Raw genomic sequence first — 18,072 nt, 5'->3', positions numbered from 1 at the left:
ATAGTTTTATGTAAATTGGGAAGAGCAATATAATTTGAAATTTAATCCTGATTAGTAAAGACGATGCATTTCAGAAGGTCCAACAAAGGTAGGAGATCCACCATGAACTGTAGAATTGAGGAAAAGGGGGATCTTGGTGTACGTTCATTCTGTAGATCCCCAAATGTGGCAGCACCAACAGGTAAGATAGTGAATAAGGCATAAGATAGTGAATAGAGATTATAGTACAATTTTACAAAACTTTGACAGGTTGGTGTTCAGATCACTTTTCCATAGAACGCCCATGACTGCATTTGAGAGGGTGCAGAGGGGAGTGACCACGTTATTGCCTGGTAATGCACACCATTATCGGACACCCTTCCTAGTACCTTCTGTCCTGTATAGTGGGCTGAACAGAGAGGTCTGTCACTCTCCTTTAAAAAAGTTAGAGAGTGTGTCTCAGTGCGAAGTTGTCAAAGAGTGAAAAAACACTCATTATTTAAAAAACCAATAGCACACATTAAGTGAGGGAGCAGTTCTGCGCAGGTTTGGTAGATCGACTATGTTGGCCCACTTCCTCTGCAACAAAAATACCAATAACTTTTAACAATGGTCACACCTTCTCTGGCCTTTTGATGGTAATTCCTTTCGTCATGGCTTATCAGGATAATACCCTCCGTGGCCTTTAGCAGCTTATATTTTACTACATGGATCCCACTTTTCAGGACAGAAGGTCCTGATGATGAATTCTAATAACAATAACTTCATGCCTACTACGGCTCATGCTCTAGCTTCCAAAATGTCAAAGGGTGGAAAGGTACACTACCTAAATAACCCTCCGCAAAAGGTGAAAATTATTGCGGATGGACAAGGTAATACATTTTGGAACATAACACAGGGACAGTGAATGCCAGTTTGTTTAGATTCGGGAAAATCTACAGAGCTCAAATAAGATATTTTACTTGAAATAAGAGCAGGTATTACTTTGTCTTTCAGCTTCTGTGGATATCAGACCGTGGCACTTGTTTTAGGCCAGCACATGTGGTGAGTGTGTAGAAAGGAACTGCAGATGCTGGTTTAAACTGAAGATAGACACAAAATGCTGGAGTAACTCAGCGGGACAGGCAGAATCTCTGGAGAGAAGGAATGGGTGATGTTTCGGGTTGAGACCCTGAAGAAGGTTTCATTTCATTTCTTGACCCGAAACGTCACCCATTCCTTCTCTCCAGGGATGCTGCCTGTCCCGCTGAGTTACTCCAGCATTTTGTGTCTATCTATGTGTTGGTAACTGTTCGGTTCCGGCAATCATACCAAGTGATTGAACCAAAATTGGATTATGATGAATATGCAGAGAGAAGATCAGCACCTGAAGGATATCAATCTTCTGAATGGTTATTTTTCTGTGACCTAGCATTTTGTGTCTATCTCTGTAATATATTGTTGGGGTAAATGTAGGCTAACGTTCGGGGGTTGGAATGTAAAGGCAATCATACAAGTGATTGAACCAAAATTGGATTATGATGAATATGCAGAGAGAAGATCAGCACCTGAAGGATATCAATCTTCTGGAATGGTCATATTTTTCTGTGACTGATGATTTATACTAAACTTTAGACTATTATTGATTGTACTTGTATACTCTGTAATATATTGTTAGAAGGGTGCTAATGTAGGCTAACGTCTCCAAGGGGTGGAATGGAATGTAAAGGTTAAATATTCTAGGTAGGCTAAAATGGAGTTGTCAGCTAAATTTGCAGCACCACATTGCAAACCCTGCTTAGAGAAACAAGTAAACATTTTCGAGGAATGCTTAGGCTAGCTTGAAGCGACCAGTAAATCAGGAGGCCACTGGCAAGATCACAAATATATGCTTTGCCTTCCTAGAAACAGCCGAGACTAACTTGGCATATGATAGGATACATAACTCACGCCATTATGGTACAAAAGAGGATAAGTTAGTTTTGACACATAATCATCTGTAGTTCTTAGAGATAATGTTATTATATCAGTGTATGCTTTCACCATTAGAGTAAACCTTCACCTTTGGAGAGAGAGAGATAGAGCTTGGACCATGGTGTGTGCTAGTGCCAGCCAGTGCAGGCAGGAGACTCGAATACGCAGAAGTTAGCGAGACCTATTACTTTGTATTGTTATTTTATTGATAATTTTATGTATTTTACATATACTTTGCTTTAATAAATAGTTATTTGTATTCATTGATATAGAAACATAGAAAATAGGGTGCAGGAGGCGGCCATTTGGCCCTTCGAGCTAGCACCACCATTCATTGTGATCATGGCTGATCGTTCACAATCAGTAACCCGTGCCTGCCTTCTCCCCATATCCCTTGATTCCACTAGCCCCTAGAGCAACATCTATCTCTCTTTTAAATTCATCCAGTGAATTGGTCTCCACTGCCTTCTGTCGCAGAGAATTCCACAAATTCACAACTCTCTGGGTGAAAAAGTTTTTTCTCATCTCACTTTTAAATAGCCTCCCCTTTATTCTTAGACTGTGATCTCTGGTTCTGGACTCCCCCAACATTGGGAAGCTTTTTCCTGCATCTAGCTTGTCCAGTCCTTTTATAATTTTTTTAACGTTTCTATAAGATCCGCTCTCATCCTAAATTCCAATGAATACAAGCCCAGTCTTTCCAATCTTTCCTCATATGACAGTCCCGCCATCCCAGGGATTAACCTTGTGAACCTTCGCTGCACTGCTTTCTCCATTCATTGATCAAAATTCTTGAATCCTGCTTATATTTCATTACAGTGGAGTGTTTCAGTTTAAGAGACTAGACTGGGTTTCTTTTCCATAGAGCAGAAAAAGCAGACATAAGATTTTTATGTCTATCTTCTTGTAAGATTGTATAGAGTATACAAAATTATAGGGACATGGGATAAAAATTAGGAAGCCATTTTCTGCAACAGAGCTGTCATAAAGTAGAGGACAGATTTACAGTGAAGAGTTGGAGTTACAGAATTTTTATTTTGTCCAGAGAATTTTGCAGACTGGAACACACTTCTTGAGGAGCCTCTCACATCATTAATCAATATCGGAATGAGCACTTGAATTACCAAGATATAGTGGACTATGGACCAAATGCTTGTGAATAAGATTAGAATAGATGGGAATAGTGATTGGCATGGATTGTTTGACTGAAGGGCCTATTTCTATACTGCAAGACACTATATTTTATACAGAACTACAGTGCCATCTAGTGGCAGGACCAAGAAATCCACAAAGCAAAATATAATGCAGGCTGGAAATATGAAGAAATTCTGTGAATTATCAGTAGGGAAATTAATACCCATGGAAATAAGAGAAAGGCAAATAATTCATACATATGATACTGCCCAGAATCAGAACTTAAAGATATTCATGTTGGAAAGAATGGAGCAGTATAAACAAGATCAAGAATAAATTATTGTATTAAACACGAAAGGAATAAAACAAGAGACTATTGGCAGAAAATAACATGAGATAGAGTATTATCAAATATTAAAGATTTATATGACCTAGAAGATGGGTGAATATTTCTGGATGGGAAGCCAAGAAAAGGAAAGCCAAGATGTAGAGCTACAGTATGTGTAATGTATGTACAATTTATGATTTATGTGTTGTCTTTGTCACTGTGCTTGCGATGCTGCTGCAAGGAAAATATTTATTCCACCTGTACCTCACTGCATTTGAGCACATGACAATAAACTTGACTTGACAAACTAATCAAGTTCTAGTGGTTAGGGAAGGAAATGTCAACAGGGTTTGATCACCACACTAACCGTGAACAGAACATCCCAAGCTATAGCTTATATACTCTCGGTGGTCATGGTATACCCATCTAAAACAGATATCATGGGGAAAAATAACAAGACAGCTACAAAGTACCAAGTGAACTAATGAATTGCGGTTGTATAATTTTGCTTTTTAGGAATAATATAAAAGGCCAAAGAGGGAGTATGAGAAAGAATTAGTGACGAGCAACCAGGTTTTCAGAGTTACAAAAAATTGCTGTAAAACCCATAGAATCTGCCATCATTGCATTGGTTATTATTTATTTTAGTAGGCCTTAAAAGGTAGCGGGTACATTCATTTATAATGATTACTTTGAAGTGCACTGACTGCACAAAACACACAAGGAGCAATTGAAAGCCTGGTTTGCACAAATGCATTTACATTACATACTTACTTAATGTTACCTTGTCTTGCTCACCCAGCATGATATTGTTGGGCGTAAGATCTCTGTGAACAATTCTTTTTTCTTTGTGCAAATAACGCAGTGCAAGGCATATCTAAATATAAAAGCGATAGAATAAAACTTTGTCAGAAAATTGTATTTAAAAAATTTAATACAAACCTAAGACAATATAACAAATTAAGTGGTAAGTGTTCCTAACTGGTTCACATTTGAGAATATGTTATTATTAAACAGGCCTTGATTTAGAAATACATAAAATGATTGATTGGGCAGTGAGTAAAGAAAAGGACATCATGATAATGCTACACTTATTTCACCATGTTGTTTTATCAATAAAATTAAAAAAAAATAGACATACCATAAGCTGGGAAACATTGTTGCACAATTAATCAAAACGGGATAATGCAAGTTGTGTGTAATGATAGAATTGGAACACATACTATTTAAAGTTATATTATTATCAAGGCATACGCATGATCTGTAATTATCAGATTTATCGGGTTGGTACTTGTTGGGATCTCTCAGGAGTTTCAAATGGAACTATTGGTACTTCTCTGTCTTCAAGTTTGAAATTCCTATGCAAATATTTAAGTCCCATTTTGGTTATTCTTTGATGGTGGTTTCCCATCTGCATTCTATTATTGGACTTTTGATGTGGTTTACACTACAGTTCAGATGAATTGCTGGGGGATATGCACTAGGTTAGATCTAATGCAGAAGTATTGAGACTGTTCATTTCAATAGAGTGGATGGCTGCTAGGGACATTGGCCAGTACTCCGAGTTACTTAATAATAATAATACATTTTATTTATGGGCGCCTTTCAAGAGTCTCAAGGACACCTTACAAAAATTTAGCAGGTAGAGGAAAAACATGTAAGGGAAATGAAATAAATAGTAGAGACATGACTAGTACACAAAGTAAAGACAGAATTCAATTCAAAACACAATATGAGGCAATTAATGCACAGATGAAAAGGGAGGGGGACGTGGGGCTAAGGATAGGCAGAGGTGAAGAGATGGGTCATGAGGCGGGACTGGAAGATGGTGAGGGACACGGAATTGCGGATCAGTTGGGGGAGGGAGTTCCAGAGCCTGGGAGCTGCCCTGGAGAAGGCTCTGTCCCCAAAACTGCGGAGGTTGGTCTTGTGGATGGAGAGGAGACCGGCTGATGTGGATCTGAGGGACCGTGAGGGTTGGTAGGGGGAGAGGAGGTCAGTGAGATATGGGGGGGCCAGATGGTGGAGGGCTTTGTAGGTGAGGATAAGGATTTTGTAGGTGATCCGGTGGGAGATGGGAAGCCAGTGAAGTTGTTTGAGGACTGAAGTGATGTGATGCCAGGATTTGGTGTGGGTGATGAGTCAGGCGGCTGCGTTCTGGACCAGTTGGAGTCGGTTGATGTAGGTGGAGCTGATGCCAAGGAGAAGTGAGTTGCAATAGTCCAGTCGGGAGGAGATGAAGGCATGGATGAGTCTTTCAGCAGCGGGAGGTGTGAGAGAGGGTCTGAGTTTGGCGATGTTGCGGAGATGAAAGAAGGAGGTTTCAATGACATGGAGATCGGGAGACAGTGGTGCCGTCGATGGTGAGAGTAAGGTTATTTGATTTTGCTGAGTGTGGCTTTGGAGCCTATGAGGAGGAATTCTGTCCTATCGCTGTTGAGTTTGAGGAAGTTATGTTGCATACTTAGATGCTTTTAAATGTTTTTAAACTTTTGAGTACCAATTTTATTTTAATTAATATATTGACTTTTATATTTAACAACACATCATGAGTTTCATTGATTTTCTGAAACTCACCTGCAAGGAAAGAGAAAAATACAAGGACATTGAGAGAATTATTTAAACTCATAGAACTAATGCAATAAACATTTAATACTCAAACTTGCTCCTTTCTTTAACCATATGAATAGATATGTTTATGTACATTTACATTCTACTCTGGAAATTATTTGAATTAAATAAGCATGTGTGGAGATTGAGATGGTTTAGATTGCAAACGTGACAATATGATTTGTGTCACCAGCAACGTGCGGTCAAAGGCCTGAATCTAAACAGCAGAGAGTGCAGCAGCAAAAACAGCAGGTATGAAGCACAGTACATGTCAAGTCAAATTTATTGTCATATGCAGAAGTACAGGCCGGGCATGGGGAGCCGTTGGTGCGAGGAGGAGTTACCTGGAGCTGTGACTATAAAATCCAGCACGGGGCTTGCTTCTACAGAGGCCCGGGGAGCCGTTGGTGAGAGGAGGAGTCACCTGGAGCTGTGAGTATAAAATCCAGCACGGGGCTTGCTTCTACAGAGGCCCGGAGAGCCGTTGGTGAGAGGAGGAGTTACCTGGAGCTGTGAGTTACCCAAATCTGCAACGTTCCATCTCACTTCCAGAGAAGGAGTCTGGTGGAAGCCTCTGAATGGTGGAAGAGGACCAGAGGAAGCAGCTGATTGGGTGCAACCCCAGGTTTACATTTCTGCTTTCAGGTTAAGGATTCTGGGAGTTAAGGATTCTGGGAGTTAAGGCCCAGGAGCCGTTGGTGAGGGAGGAGCGACGTCCGTGCGTTGAGTGTAAAACCCATCGCGGGGCTTGTTTCAACAGAGGCCCAGGAGCTGTTAGAGGGAGGAGCCAAAATCTGCAACGTTCCATTCGCAGATCACCCTTCAAATTCAAACAGGGGCCTGGTGGAAGCCTCTGATTGGTCGAACGGACTAGAGGAAGCAGCTGATTGGCTTGTATCCCGGGTAAGGCTTTATTGTATTCGAATAAGGGGGAGAATGAGGGCCAGGGCAGTTTACTGTTCTGGATGTCAGATGTGGGAGGTCATGGAGTCTGAGTGCCCTCCAGACGTCCACATCTGCGCCAGGTGCGTCGAGATGGGGCTCCTAAGGGACCGTGTTAGGACCCTGGAGCAGCAACTCGATGACCTCTGTCTGCTCAGGGAGAGCGAGGAGGTCATAGAAAGGAGTTACAGGGAGGTGGTCACTCCAAGACCACGGGAGACAGAAAACTGGGTCACAGTTAGGAAGGGCAATGGCAGAGGCAGGGACTGGTGGCTGTACACCTTGAAAATAAATACTCATGTTTGAGTACAGGTGGTGGAGACAGCCTACCTGGGGACAGCGACAGCGGCCGGGCCTCTGGCACAAAGACCGGTCCTGTTGCTCAGAAGGGTAAGGAAAAGACGAGGAGGGCAATTGTAATAGGGGACTCTATAGTCAGGGGGTCGGGTAGGCGATTCTGTGGACGCAGACAGGAGCCCCGGATGGTAGTTTGCCTCCCTGGTGCCAGGGTCAGGGATGTGTCCGAACGTGTCCAAGAAATCCTGAAATGGGAGGGAGAGGAGCCTGAGGTCGTGGTACATATAGGTACCAACGACATGGGTAGAACAAGAGAAGAGGTCCTGAAAGAAGAACTTAGGGAGTTAGGTAGAGAGTTAAGGAGAAGGACTGCAAAGGTAACAGTCTCAGAATTACTGCCTGTGCCACACGACAGTGAGAATAGGAATGGAGCGAGGTGGAGGACAAATGAGTGGATGAGGGACTGGTGCAGTGGGTATGGATTCAAGTTTCTGGATCATTGGGACCTCTTTTGGGAAAGGTGCGACTTGTACAGAAAGGACGGGTTGCACTTGAACTCGAGGGGGACCAATATCCTGACGGGGAGATTTGCAAAGGCTACTGGGGAGACTTTAAACTAGTATGGTTGGGGGGAGGGACTCAAATTGGGAAAGCTAGCAGTCAGTGTGTGAGGCAGGAGGCAGAGAATGGTAGCACTCTGACCCAAAATGTAGGGGAGAGAGAGAAAAAAAACAATAAACAGAGAATAAGAGAGGGTGGGTTTCGTAAATGTGTATATTTTAATGCTAGGAGCATTGTAAGAAAGGTGGATGAACTTAGAGCCTGGATTGACACCTGGAAGTATGATGTTGTGGCGATCAGTGAAACATGGTTGCAGGAGGGCTGTGATTGGAAACTAAATATTCCAGGATTTTGTTGCTTCAGGTGTGATAGAATTGGAGGGGCAAGAGGTGGAGGTGTTGCATTGCTTATCAGGGAAGATATTACAGCAGTGCTTTGGCAGGATAGATTAGAGGGCTCGTCTAGGGAGGCTATTTGGGTGGAACTGAGAAATGGGAAAGCGGTAGCAACACTTATAGGGGTGTATTATAGACCGCCAAATGGGGAGCGAGAATTGGAAGAGCAAATATGTAAGGAGATTGCAGATATTAGTAGTAAGCACAAGGTAGTGATTGTGGGAGATTTCAATTTTCCACACATAGACTGGGAAACACATTCTGTAAATGGGCTGGGTGGGTTGGAGTTTGTAAAATGTGTGCAGGATAGTTTTTTGCAGCAATACATAGAAGTACCTACTAGAGAAGGGGCGGTGCTGGACCTCATGTTAGGAAATGAGATGGGTCAGGTGGCAGAGGTATGCGTTGGGGAACAGTTCAGGACCAGTGATCACAATACCATTAGTTTCAATATAATTATGGAGAGGGTCAGAACTGGACCTAGGGTTGAGATTTTTGATTGGAGAAAGGCTAACTTTGAGGAGATGCAAAAGGATTTAAAAGGAGTAAATTGGGACAGTTTGTTTTATGGGAAAGATGTGGAAGATAAATGGAGGACATTTAAAGGTGAAATTTTAAGAGTACAGAATCTTTATGTCCCTTTTCGGTTGAAAGGAAATAGTAAAAATTGGAAAGAGCCATGGTTTTCAAGGGAAATTGGACCCCTGGATCGGAAAAAGAGCGAATTCTACAATAATTATAGGCAGCATGGAGTAAATGAGGAGTATAAAGAATGTAAAAAGAATCTTAAGAAATAAATTAGAAAAGCTAAAAGAAGATATGAGGTTGCTTTGGCAAGTAAGGTGAAAGTAAATCCAAAGGGTTTCTACAGCTATATTAATAGAAAAAGGATAACGAGGGATAAAATTGGTCCATTAGAGAGTCAGAGTGGACAGCTATCTGCAGAGCCAAAAGAGATGGGGGAGATATTGAACAATCTATTTTCTTCAGTATTCACCAAGGAGAAGGATATTGAATTATGTGAGGTAAGGGAAACAAGTAGAGTAGCTATGGAAACTATGAGATTCAAGGAAGAGGAAGTACTGACACTTTTGAGAAATATAAAAGTGGATAAGTCTGCAGGTCCGGACAGGATATTCCCTAGGACATTGAGGGAAATTAGTGTAGAAATAGCAGGGGCTATGACAGAAATATTTCAAATGTCATTAGAAATGGGAATAGTGCCGGAGGATTGGCGTACTGCGCATGTTGTTCCATTGTTTAAAAAGGGGTCTATGAGTAAACCTAGCAATTATAGGCCTGTTAGTTTGACGTCAGTGGTGGGCAAATTAATGGAAAGAAAATTAATTAGAGATAATATATATAAGCATCTGGATAAACAGGGTCTGATTAGGAACAGTCAACATGGATTTGTGCCTGGAAGGTCATGTTTGACTAATCTTCTTGAATTTTTTGAAGAGGTTACTCGGGAAATTGATGAGGGTAAAGCAGTGGATGTTGTATATATGGACTTCAGTAAGGCCTTTGACAAGGTTCCTCACGGAAGGTTGGTTAAGAAGGTTCAATTGTTGGGTATTAATGGTGGAGTAGCAAGATGGATTCAACAGTGGCTGAATGGGAGATGCCAGAGAGTAATGGTGGATGGTTGTTTGTCAGGTTGGAGACCAGTGACTAGTGGGGTGCCACAGGGATCTGTGTTGTTGTTTGTCATGTACATCAATGTTGGATGATGGTGTGGCAAATGGATTAGTCAATGATATGCAGATGATAAGGTAGTTGTGGACAATGAAGTAGATTTTCAAAGTCTACAGAGAGATTTATGCCAGTTGGAAGAGTGGGCTGAAAGATGGCAGATGGAGTTTAATGCTGATAAGTGTGAGGTGCTACATCTTGGCAGGACAAATCAAAATAGAACGTACATGGTAAATGGTAGGGAATTGAAGAATGCAGGTGAACAGAGGGATCTGGGAATAACTGTGCACAGTTCCCTGAAAGTGGAATCTCATGTAGATAGGGTGGTAAAGAAAGCTTTTGGTGTGCTGGCCTTTATAAATCAGAGCATTGAGTATAGAAGTTGGGATGTAATGTTAAAATTGTACAAGGCATTGGTGAGGCCAATTCTGGAGTATAGTGTACAATTTTGGTCGCCTAATTATAGGAAGGATGTCAACAAAATAGAGAGAGTACAGAGAAGATTTACTAGAATGTTGCCTGGGTTTCAGCACCTAAGTTACAGAGAAAGGTTGAACATCTAAGGGCAAGGGGGGACTTTAAAATGATGAGAGGGATAGACAGAGTTGACGTGGATAAGCTTTTCCCACTGAGAGTAGGGAAGATTCAAACAAGGGGACATGACTTGACAATTAAGGGACAGAAGTTTAGGGGTAACATGAGGGGGAACTTCGTTACTCAGAGAGTGGTGGCTGTGTGGAATGAGCTTCCAGTGAAGGTGGTGGAGGCAGTTCGTTTTTATCATTTAAAAATGAATTGGATAGTTATATGGACGGGAAAGGAATGGAGGGTCATAGTCTGAGCGCAGGTATATGGGACTAGGGGAGATTACGTGTTCGGTACGGACTAGAAGAGGTGGCCTGTTTTCGTGCTGTAATTGTTATATGATTATATGGTTATACAGCGTGGTACAGGTACAATGAAAAATCGTGATTGCAGCAACAAAACAGGCTTAAAACTCAATCACACAAAAATAAATTTATTCTCAATATGCATAAAATATACACAACATTTCTAAAGAAAAGACTGCAAAAACAAGATATTAAGGCAAAAACTAAATTTTAATAAAAGGCCATGGTAGTGCAAGAGGTGCAAGATGCTGTAGTCAAGGCAAGTTATAGGGAAGTAGCTGTCTCTGAACTAAGTGGTGTACAACTTTGCACATGATGCCCTGTCAATCACTCCCTGTAGCCACTTGCGTTCCTATGGATTGGATGGCTGCACTAGGCCATGATGCAACCAATCAGAATACTTTCAAGTACATTTGTAAAAGTATTCGGGGACATACTGAATCTCTTTAAACTTCTCATTTAGTATAGGCAGTGGCGAGCCTTCTTTGCAAGTGCATCTATGTTTTGGGCTCAGGACCGGTCATCTGAGATGTTAACACCCAGGAATTTGAAATTGCTAACTCTCTCCACTGACCCACTGATGAAAACTGGTGCTGTGTCACCCAACTTCCCCTTTCTGAAGTCAATAATTAGTTCCTTCGCTTTAAGTGAGAGTTTATTGTTGAGGCACCACTTAACCAGGTGTTCTGCCCCTCTCATGTCTCATCCGAGGCATCAGTGGTTTAGCCAACCACCCTGGTGTCATTGGAATTTATAGATGGCATTGAAGCTATGGTTTCTTCCTGGCTGTTATCAGACTATTGAACGGACCTCTGAAGCCAAAGAGTAGTCTTAATCTCCCAAGCTACCTTGTTCAGAAACAGAAACAGGTGAGTTGATCATGGGGAACAAGGATATGGCGGACCAATTGAATAACTACTTTGGTTCCGTCTTCACTAAGGAAGACATAAATAATTTGCCGGAAATAGCAGGGGACCGCGGGTCAAAGGAGTTGGAGGAATTGAGTGAAATCCAGGTTAGCCGGGAAGTGGTGTTGGGTAAATTGAATGGATTAAAGGCAGATAAATCCCCAGGGCCAGATAGGCTGCATCCCAGAGTACTTAAGGAAGGAGCTCCAGAAATAGTGGATGCATTAGTAATAATCTTTCAAAACTCTTTAGATTCTGGAGTAGTTCCTGAAGATTGGCGGGTAGCAAACGTAACCCCACTTTTTAAGAAGGGAGGAGAGAGAAAATGGGGAATTACAGACCAGTTAGTCTAACATCGGTAGTGGGGAAACTGCTAGAGTCAGTTATTAAAGATGGGATAGCAGCACATTTGGAAAGTGGTGAAATCATTGGACAAAGTCAGCATGGAACGAAAGGTAAATCATGTCTGCAATCTTATAGAATTTTTCGAGGATGTAACTAGTAGCGTGGATAGGGGAAACCAGTGGATGTGGTGTATCTGGACTTCCAGGGCTTTCGACAAGATGCCACATAAGAGTTAAGTATACAAACTTATAAGCACAAGGCATTGGGGGTTCAGTATGATGTGGATAGAGAACTGGCTGGCAAACTAGGAGTAAACGGGTCACATGATGCCCCCAAGGCTCAGTACTGGGACCCCAGCTATTTACAATATATATTAATGATCTGGATGAGTGAATTGAAGGCAATATCTCCAAGTTTGCGGATGACACTAAGCTGGGGGGCAGTGTTAGCTGTGAAGAGGATGCTAGGAGATTGCAGGGTGACTTGGATAGGCTGGGTGAGTGGGCAAATGTTTGGCAGATGCAGTATACTGTGGATAAATGTGAGGTTATCCATTTTGGTGGCAAAATACAGGAAAGCAGACTATTATCTAACTGGTGGCCGATTGGGAAAGGGGGAGATGCAGCGAGACCTGGGTGTCATGGTACACCAGTCATTGAAGGTAGGCATGCAGGTGCAGCAGGCAGTAAAGAAAGCGAATGGTATGTTAGCTTTCATTGCAAAAGGATTTGAGTATAGGAGCAGAGAGGTTCTACTGCAGTTGTACAGTCTTGGTGAGACCACACCTGGAGTATTGCGTACAGTTTTGGTCTCCAAATCTGAGGAAGGACATTATGCCATAGAGGGAGTGCAGAGACGGTTCACCAGACTGATTCCTGGGATGTCAGGACTGTCTTATGAAGAAAGACTGGATAGACTTGGTTTATACTCTCTAGAATTTAGAAGATTGAGAGGGGATCTTATAGAAACTTTCAAAATTCTTAAGGGGTGGGACAGGCTAGATGGAGGAAGATTGTTCCCGATGTTAGGGAAGCCCAGGACAAGGGGTCTCAGCTTAAGGATAACTCATCCGAGATGAGAAGAACTTTTTTCACACAGAGAGTGGTGAATCTCTGGAACCCTCTGCCACAGGAGGGTAGTTGAGGCCACTACATTGGATATATTTAAGAGGGAGGTAGATGTGGCCCTTGTGGCTAAGGGGATCAGGGGGTATGGAGAGAAGGCAGGTACGGGATACTGGGTTGGATGATCAGCCATGATCATATTGAATGGCGGTGCAGGCTCGAAGGGCCGAATGGCCTAATCCTGCACCTAATTTCTACCTTGTTTCTATGTTGTGGATCTTGCACCTAAACAAAAATATCTGCACTGTATCAGTAGTCATAAAACTTCTGCTCTTTGTTTATTTTCTGTTGTACTTGTGTATGGTTTGATTGTATTCACAAATGATTTTCCTAGGTAGAATGCAAAATAACGTTTCTCACTGTATCTTGGTACACACAAAAGTAATAAGCGAAAACTAATATCAAAATCTGTTTCCATTGATGCTGTTTGATCTGCTGAAACATTTTATCTCTATTCAGTTTATGTTTCCAACTGCAGCTTTTGATTTTCATTTTGTATTTAGAAGGTTGATAGATTTTTACGCACAAAAGGCATCTGAGATTATGATATATTAAATGCAGAGCACGCTCAAAGGGTCAAATGGCCTATTCCTATTCTCTCTGTTCCTGTGTTTCTTTCAACCATGCTGTTTGAGTGTCAGCAAAATATTTATTTCTTCTTTTGCTGGGAAAGAATATTTCTTATCAAACTGCAGAAGCACATGTAGTGAAACATCCTTAGTTGTGGATCTTTTGTTGCTTCTAAACCCAGGCTTTGCAGATTTAAACTGACCCTTTAATTACTACGATAAGAGATTTTGTCATGCAGATCCTCAAACTGTACAATTTTCATCAAACTAGGAGACTAATTTACAACATTTACATTAAATCTAATATCATACAGTAAAACTGCCTACTTTTTTCACTACCAACACCTCCACCAAACCATCATCATGCCTTCTATCCAAAAAATGTCAGAATTTCTGAGTTAACATCAAGGTTGATAAACTTTGGTCAAAAATGACATCTGATTCTGTTTCTTTTCCCTCAGATGCTACATGATTTGCTGAGCATTTCTAGCCTTTCTTTATTCACTAGCACATAATGCAGATCTTGGGATGAATAAACAGTGCCTACAATATAATGTTTTAAATCTGAGAAACAAACAGCTCCATTTTGATGTGATATGAATATGATTGACATACAAAACAGTAAAGTTTTAAGTCAGGAAATCATTTTCCAGTTTGTAAAACTTTGGCTAGACCACATTTGGATTAGTATGTGCAGTTCTATTCACCCAATTACAGTGTAGAGGCTTTGGAAAGGGTGCAGAATAGGTTTACCAGAATGCTGCCTGGATGAGAGAGTTGTAAGAAGAGGTTAGACATAAACTGTTTTCTGTGGAACGTCAGAGGTTGAAGGGATACCTGATAGAAGTATGTGAAATTATGATAGGCATAGATAGGAAAGACAGTCAAAGACTTTTACACAGGGTAAAAATGTCTAAAATTAAAGGGCATGCTTAAGGTGAGAGTAACAACGTTTAAAAGGAATGTCTGGGGCAAGTTCTTTACATGGAGAGTGGTGGTTGGCTGGAACACACTGCCAGAGTTGGTGATGGAAGCAAATACAATAAAGGCATTTAAGAGATTTTTAGATTGGCACATGGACACGGAGGAAATAGAGGAATATTGATCACATGCAGGCAGAGGAGATTAGTTTGGTATCAAGTTCAGCACAGACATTGTGGGTTGAAGGGCCTATTCCTCTTGTGCTGTATTTTTCTGTTCAATGTTCAAAATGTCATACCATCATTATCTCTAGTAGCCAATACTGAAAATATTAGCATATTAGAAACAATACATTAAATTCAATCATGTCAGATTAACAAAACAGCTTTCCCTCAGTAAGTTTCCAATGTATCTTCTATTTCAATGTCAAGATTCCTTCTCTCCAGATCCTACTCCTTCTCTCCAGATCCTATTACTTCTCTCCAGAGATGCTGCCTAACCTGCTGAGTTACTCCAGCATTTTGTGTCTGCCCTCAAGATTTCTACAATCTATAAAGATGTTCTTACTTGTATAAATATATTCCATATTCGTTCTTCTGTAAACTTCTGTTGCTTTTCTTTGAGGGAATTAAAGTGCTCACCTAGGGGTGCACCTTCAATCAATTCCATTACTATATACAATCTGTCATCTGCAAAGAAGGACAATGTATATATAAAACACAAGGACACAACTATCCTTATTTATTCTACATCCATAGACTGGAAATATATCTTAATTTTTGTATCAAATATTTCTGCATAGTTCTGCATAGTGAGAAAATGAGCAAAACAGAAAAGTAATTAAAAAAATTCCACCTAAGATAATGTTATTATACCTATGATAAATTATCTAATATATATTTGCCAGAGAAATATACAAGGCAGTCAATAAATAGTCATAATATACCTCAGCATTTGTAAGGTACCGATCTGGCAACATAAATAGCATAGTAAGTAATAAAATCTAATCTACTACTTGTCATCTACTACAGAATGCATGCACATTCTCTCCTGAGGGATGTAATATTTCACGATAATATTTGGTGCTCATTGTTATAAAAACTATTTTAATGCTGGTGTGAAAACCTACATCATGGTGCTTACATCATCTGAACGATCAAACAAAAATACGTTGTAACATTGTCATAGAGCTGTTTCATCACAGCACAAAATAGGCATGCCACTGAGTTATTTTTTAATTTTACAGAGCACTCATTTTGGGTGAAAAATCATAGCTTTAGAAATGTGAACTATATGAAAGACAATTTACTTATCATTGTAGATGTTGATGCAAACTTGAATTTATGGGATTCATATACATTATCAACAACTATGATAAATATACAATTTCTTTAACTACGTAAATTCTAATGTTGCTTTTTATTTTTACGCACAAAATTATACTTACTTTCCACAAAAGTCTTGTAATATCTAACTACATTTGGATGATGAAGCTGCAAAAAGAGAGAAAATTACTCATGACAAAAAATCACTCTAAAAGTCATTTATTATCATTGTTCAGTTCAGTCAGTTACTGTAAAACAATGCAAAGATTTTATTCTATTCAATATGTTTAGTTTAGTTTATTTTATTGTCACCTGTACCAAGGTACAGTGAAAAACTTTGTTTTTGAGTGCAAAGACAATAAATGTTTATTACTATGAAATTGTTTTTTTGCAATGATTTGGTTGTGTTATTGGGCATTCTTAACATTTTTTGTTACAAAAACCTCTTTTTCACAAAAAAGAACATAAGAAATAGAAAACACACGTAACTGCAGATTCCCGTTTACAAAAAAAAGACAAAGCATTGAAGCAACTCAACGGGTAAAGCAGCAAACCTAGAAAACATGGATAGGCGTTGTTTCAGATCATACACAAAATGTTAGACAAAATTCCAGCAGATCAGGCAGTATCTGTATGAATAAACATACTTAACATTTCTTTGAAGACCCTTCATCAGTTTGAAGACCCTTCATCAGAACAGGGGGGGGGGGGGGGGGGGGGGGGGGGGGAATATGGGGGGGGGGGGGGGGGGGGGGGGGGGGGGGGGGGGGGGGGGGGGGGGGGGGGGGGGGGGGGGGGGGGGGGGGGGGGGGGGGGTGGAAAAAAGGGGATGTCGGTAATAGGCTGACATAAAGTAGCCATGAAATAGAGCGTTAAACTCCTTTGTCAACATTAAACCTGCTGGCTGCAATGTTCATGAACAAAAAAAAAATCAGGTATTGTTCTTACTTTGGGCCTCATTGTTCAGAATAGGAGGCCACAGAGAAGGAGACCTGTAAACTTCTGTGATACTCCACCCAATGATATGGGGTCACCCTGGCCATTAGTTCAACTCCAGGGGTTATATAAATACCAAGAATGTTATTCTCTGGCAATCTATGGCAACAGATTATATTTGGGACTATAAATCACATAGAATCACAAAAAAACACTTATGTAAACCAAAAGAGGTCGGGGGACTTTCACTTCCGAATTTTATGTATTATTACTGGGCAGTGCATATTAAGAATATGATTTATTGGTTGGATAGTTCTACACAACAGACAGAATGGATAAAAATGGAGAAGGAGGATTGTCATCCTTGTAATATAGGAACGATCCTCTTTTCCCCCAAAAAACTGAATAACACAATATATAAGAAGAACCCAATTATATATGGTACAATAAGAATTTGGAAACAAATAAAATTATCTTTAAAATTAAGAAATCTATCACTGTTAATGCCAATTGCGAATAACCCTTTATTTAAACCATCTCTTATTGATAAGACATATAACCAATGGGAAAGTCTCGGAATTAGAAGGATCAGGGATATGTACGAAACAGGAAACCTACTATCATTCCAACAACTACAATTAAAATTTAAATTGAAAAACAACCAATATTTTAAATATCTTCAGATTTGCGACTTTGTGAAAAAATATATACAAGGATATCAAAAAGTAACTCCTGACTTATTGGAAGAAGCAATGAATATTGAAGCTGACTCACAAAAATTAATATCCTATTTATATAATAGTATTCTAAATATAGACCTACCATCGACAGAGGTACTTAGAGAAGAGTGGGAACGGGAATTAATGATAAAAATTACGAAGGTTAAATGGGAAAAATACCTGATATATATTCACAAATGTTCAATTAATGTAAGACATAATCTAATACAATTTAAAATTGTACATAGATTATATTATTCAAAAACAAGATTGAACAAATTTTATCCAAATATATCCGCCACTTGTGATAAATGTCTAGCCCAAAAGGCAACTATAACACACTCCTTAGTTTCCTGCATAAAACTTTATAGATTTTGGAATGATATTTTTGAAATACTTACAAAATTATTCAAGACAAGAATGGAACCTAATACTGAAATGATT

The 18,072-nt window shown here is 40.1% G+C and overlaps 1 protein-coding gene across 2 annotated transcripts in view; it reads right to left on the bottom strand.

Annotated features, from left to right (window-relative positions):
• The window catches only part of nek10 (NIMA-related kinase 10), a 155,405-nt gene that overhangs the window by 57,858 nt on the left and 79,475 nt on the right, over nucleotides 1–18,072 (bottom strand). For both annotated transcript variants that reach the window (XM_055660470.1, XM_055660464.1), the window contains exons 20-22: nucleotides 16,096–16,141; nucleotides 15,216–15,337; nucleotides 4,169–4,271 (exon numbers count right to left, since the gene is read on the bottom strand). In XM_055660470.1, the coding sequence (XP_055516445.1) occupies nucleotides 4,169–4,271; nucleotides 15,216–15,337; nucleotides 16,096–16,141 (271 nt within the window). The remainder of the gene's footprint in view (nucleotides 1–4,168; nucleotides 4,272–15,215; nucleotides 15,338–16,095; nucleotides 16,142–18,072) is intronic.

This window comes from Leucoraja erinacea, chromosome 2 (genome assembly GCF_028641065.1).
Source record: "Leucoraja erinacea ecotype New England chromosome 2, Leri_hhj_1, whole genome shotgun sequence".
Classification (NCBI taxonomy): Eukaryota; Metazoa; Chordata; class Chondrichthyes; order Rajiformes; family Rajidae; genus Leucoraja; species Leucoraja erinaceus.
The sequence above is the reverse complement of the archived record's forward strand: the minus strand, read 5'-3'. Positions and strand labels throughout refer to the sequence as shown.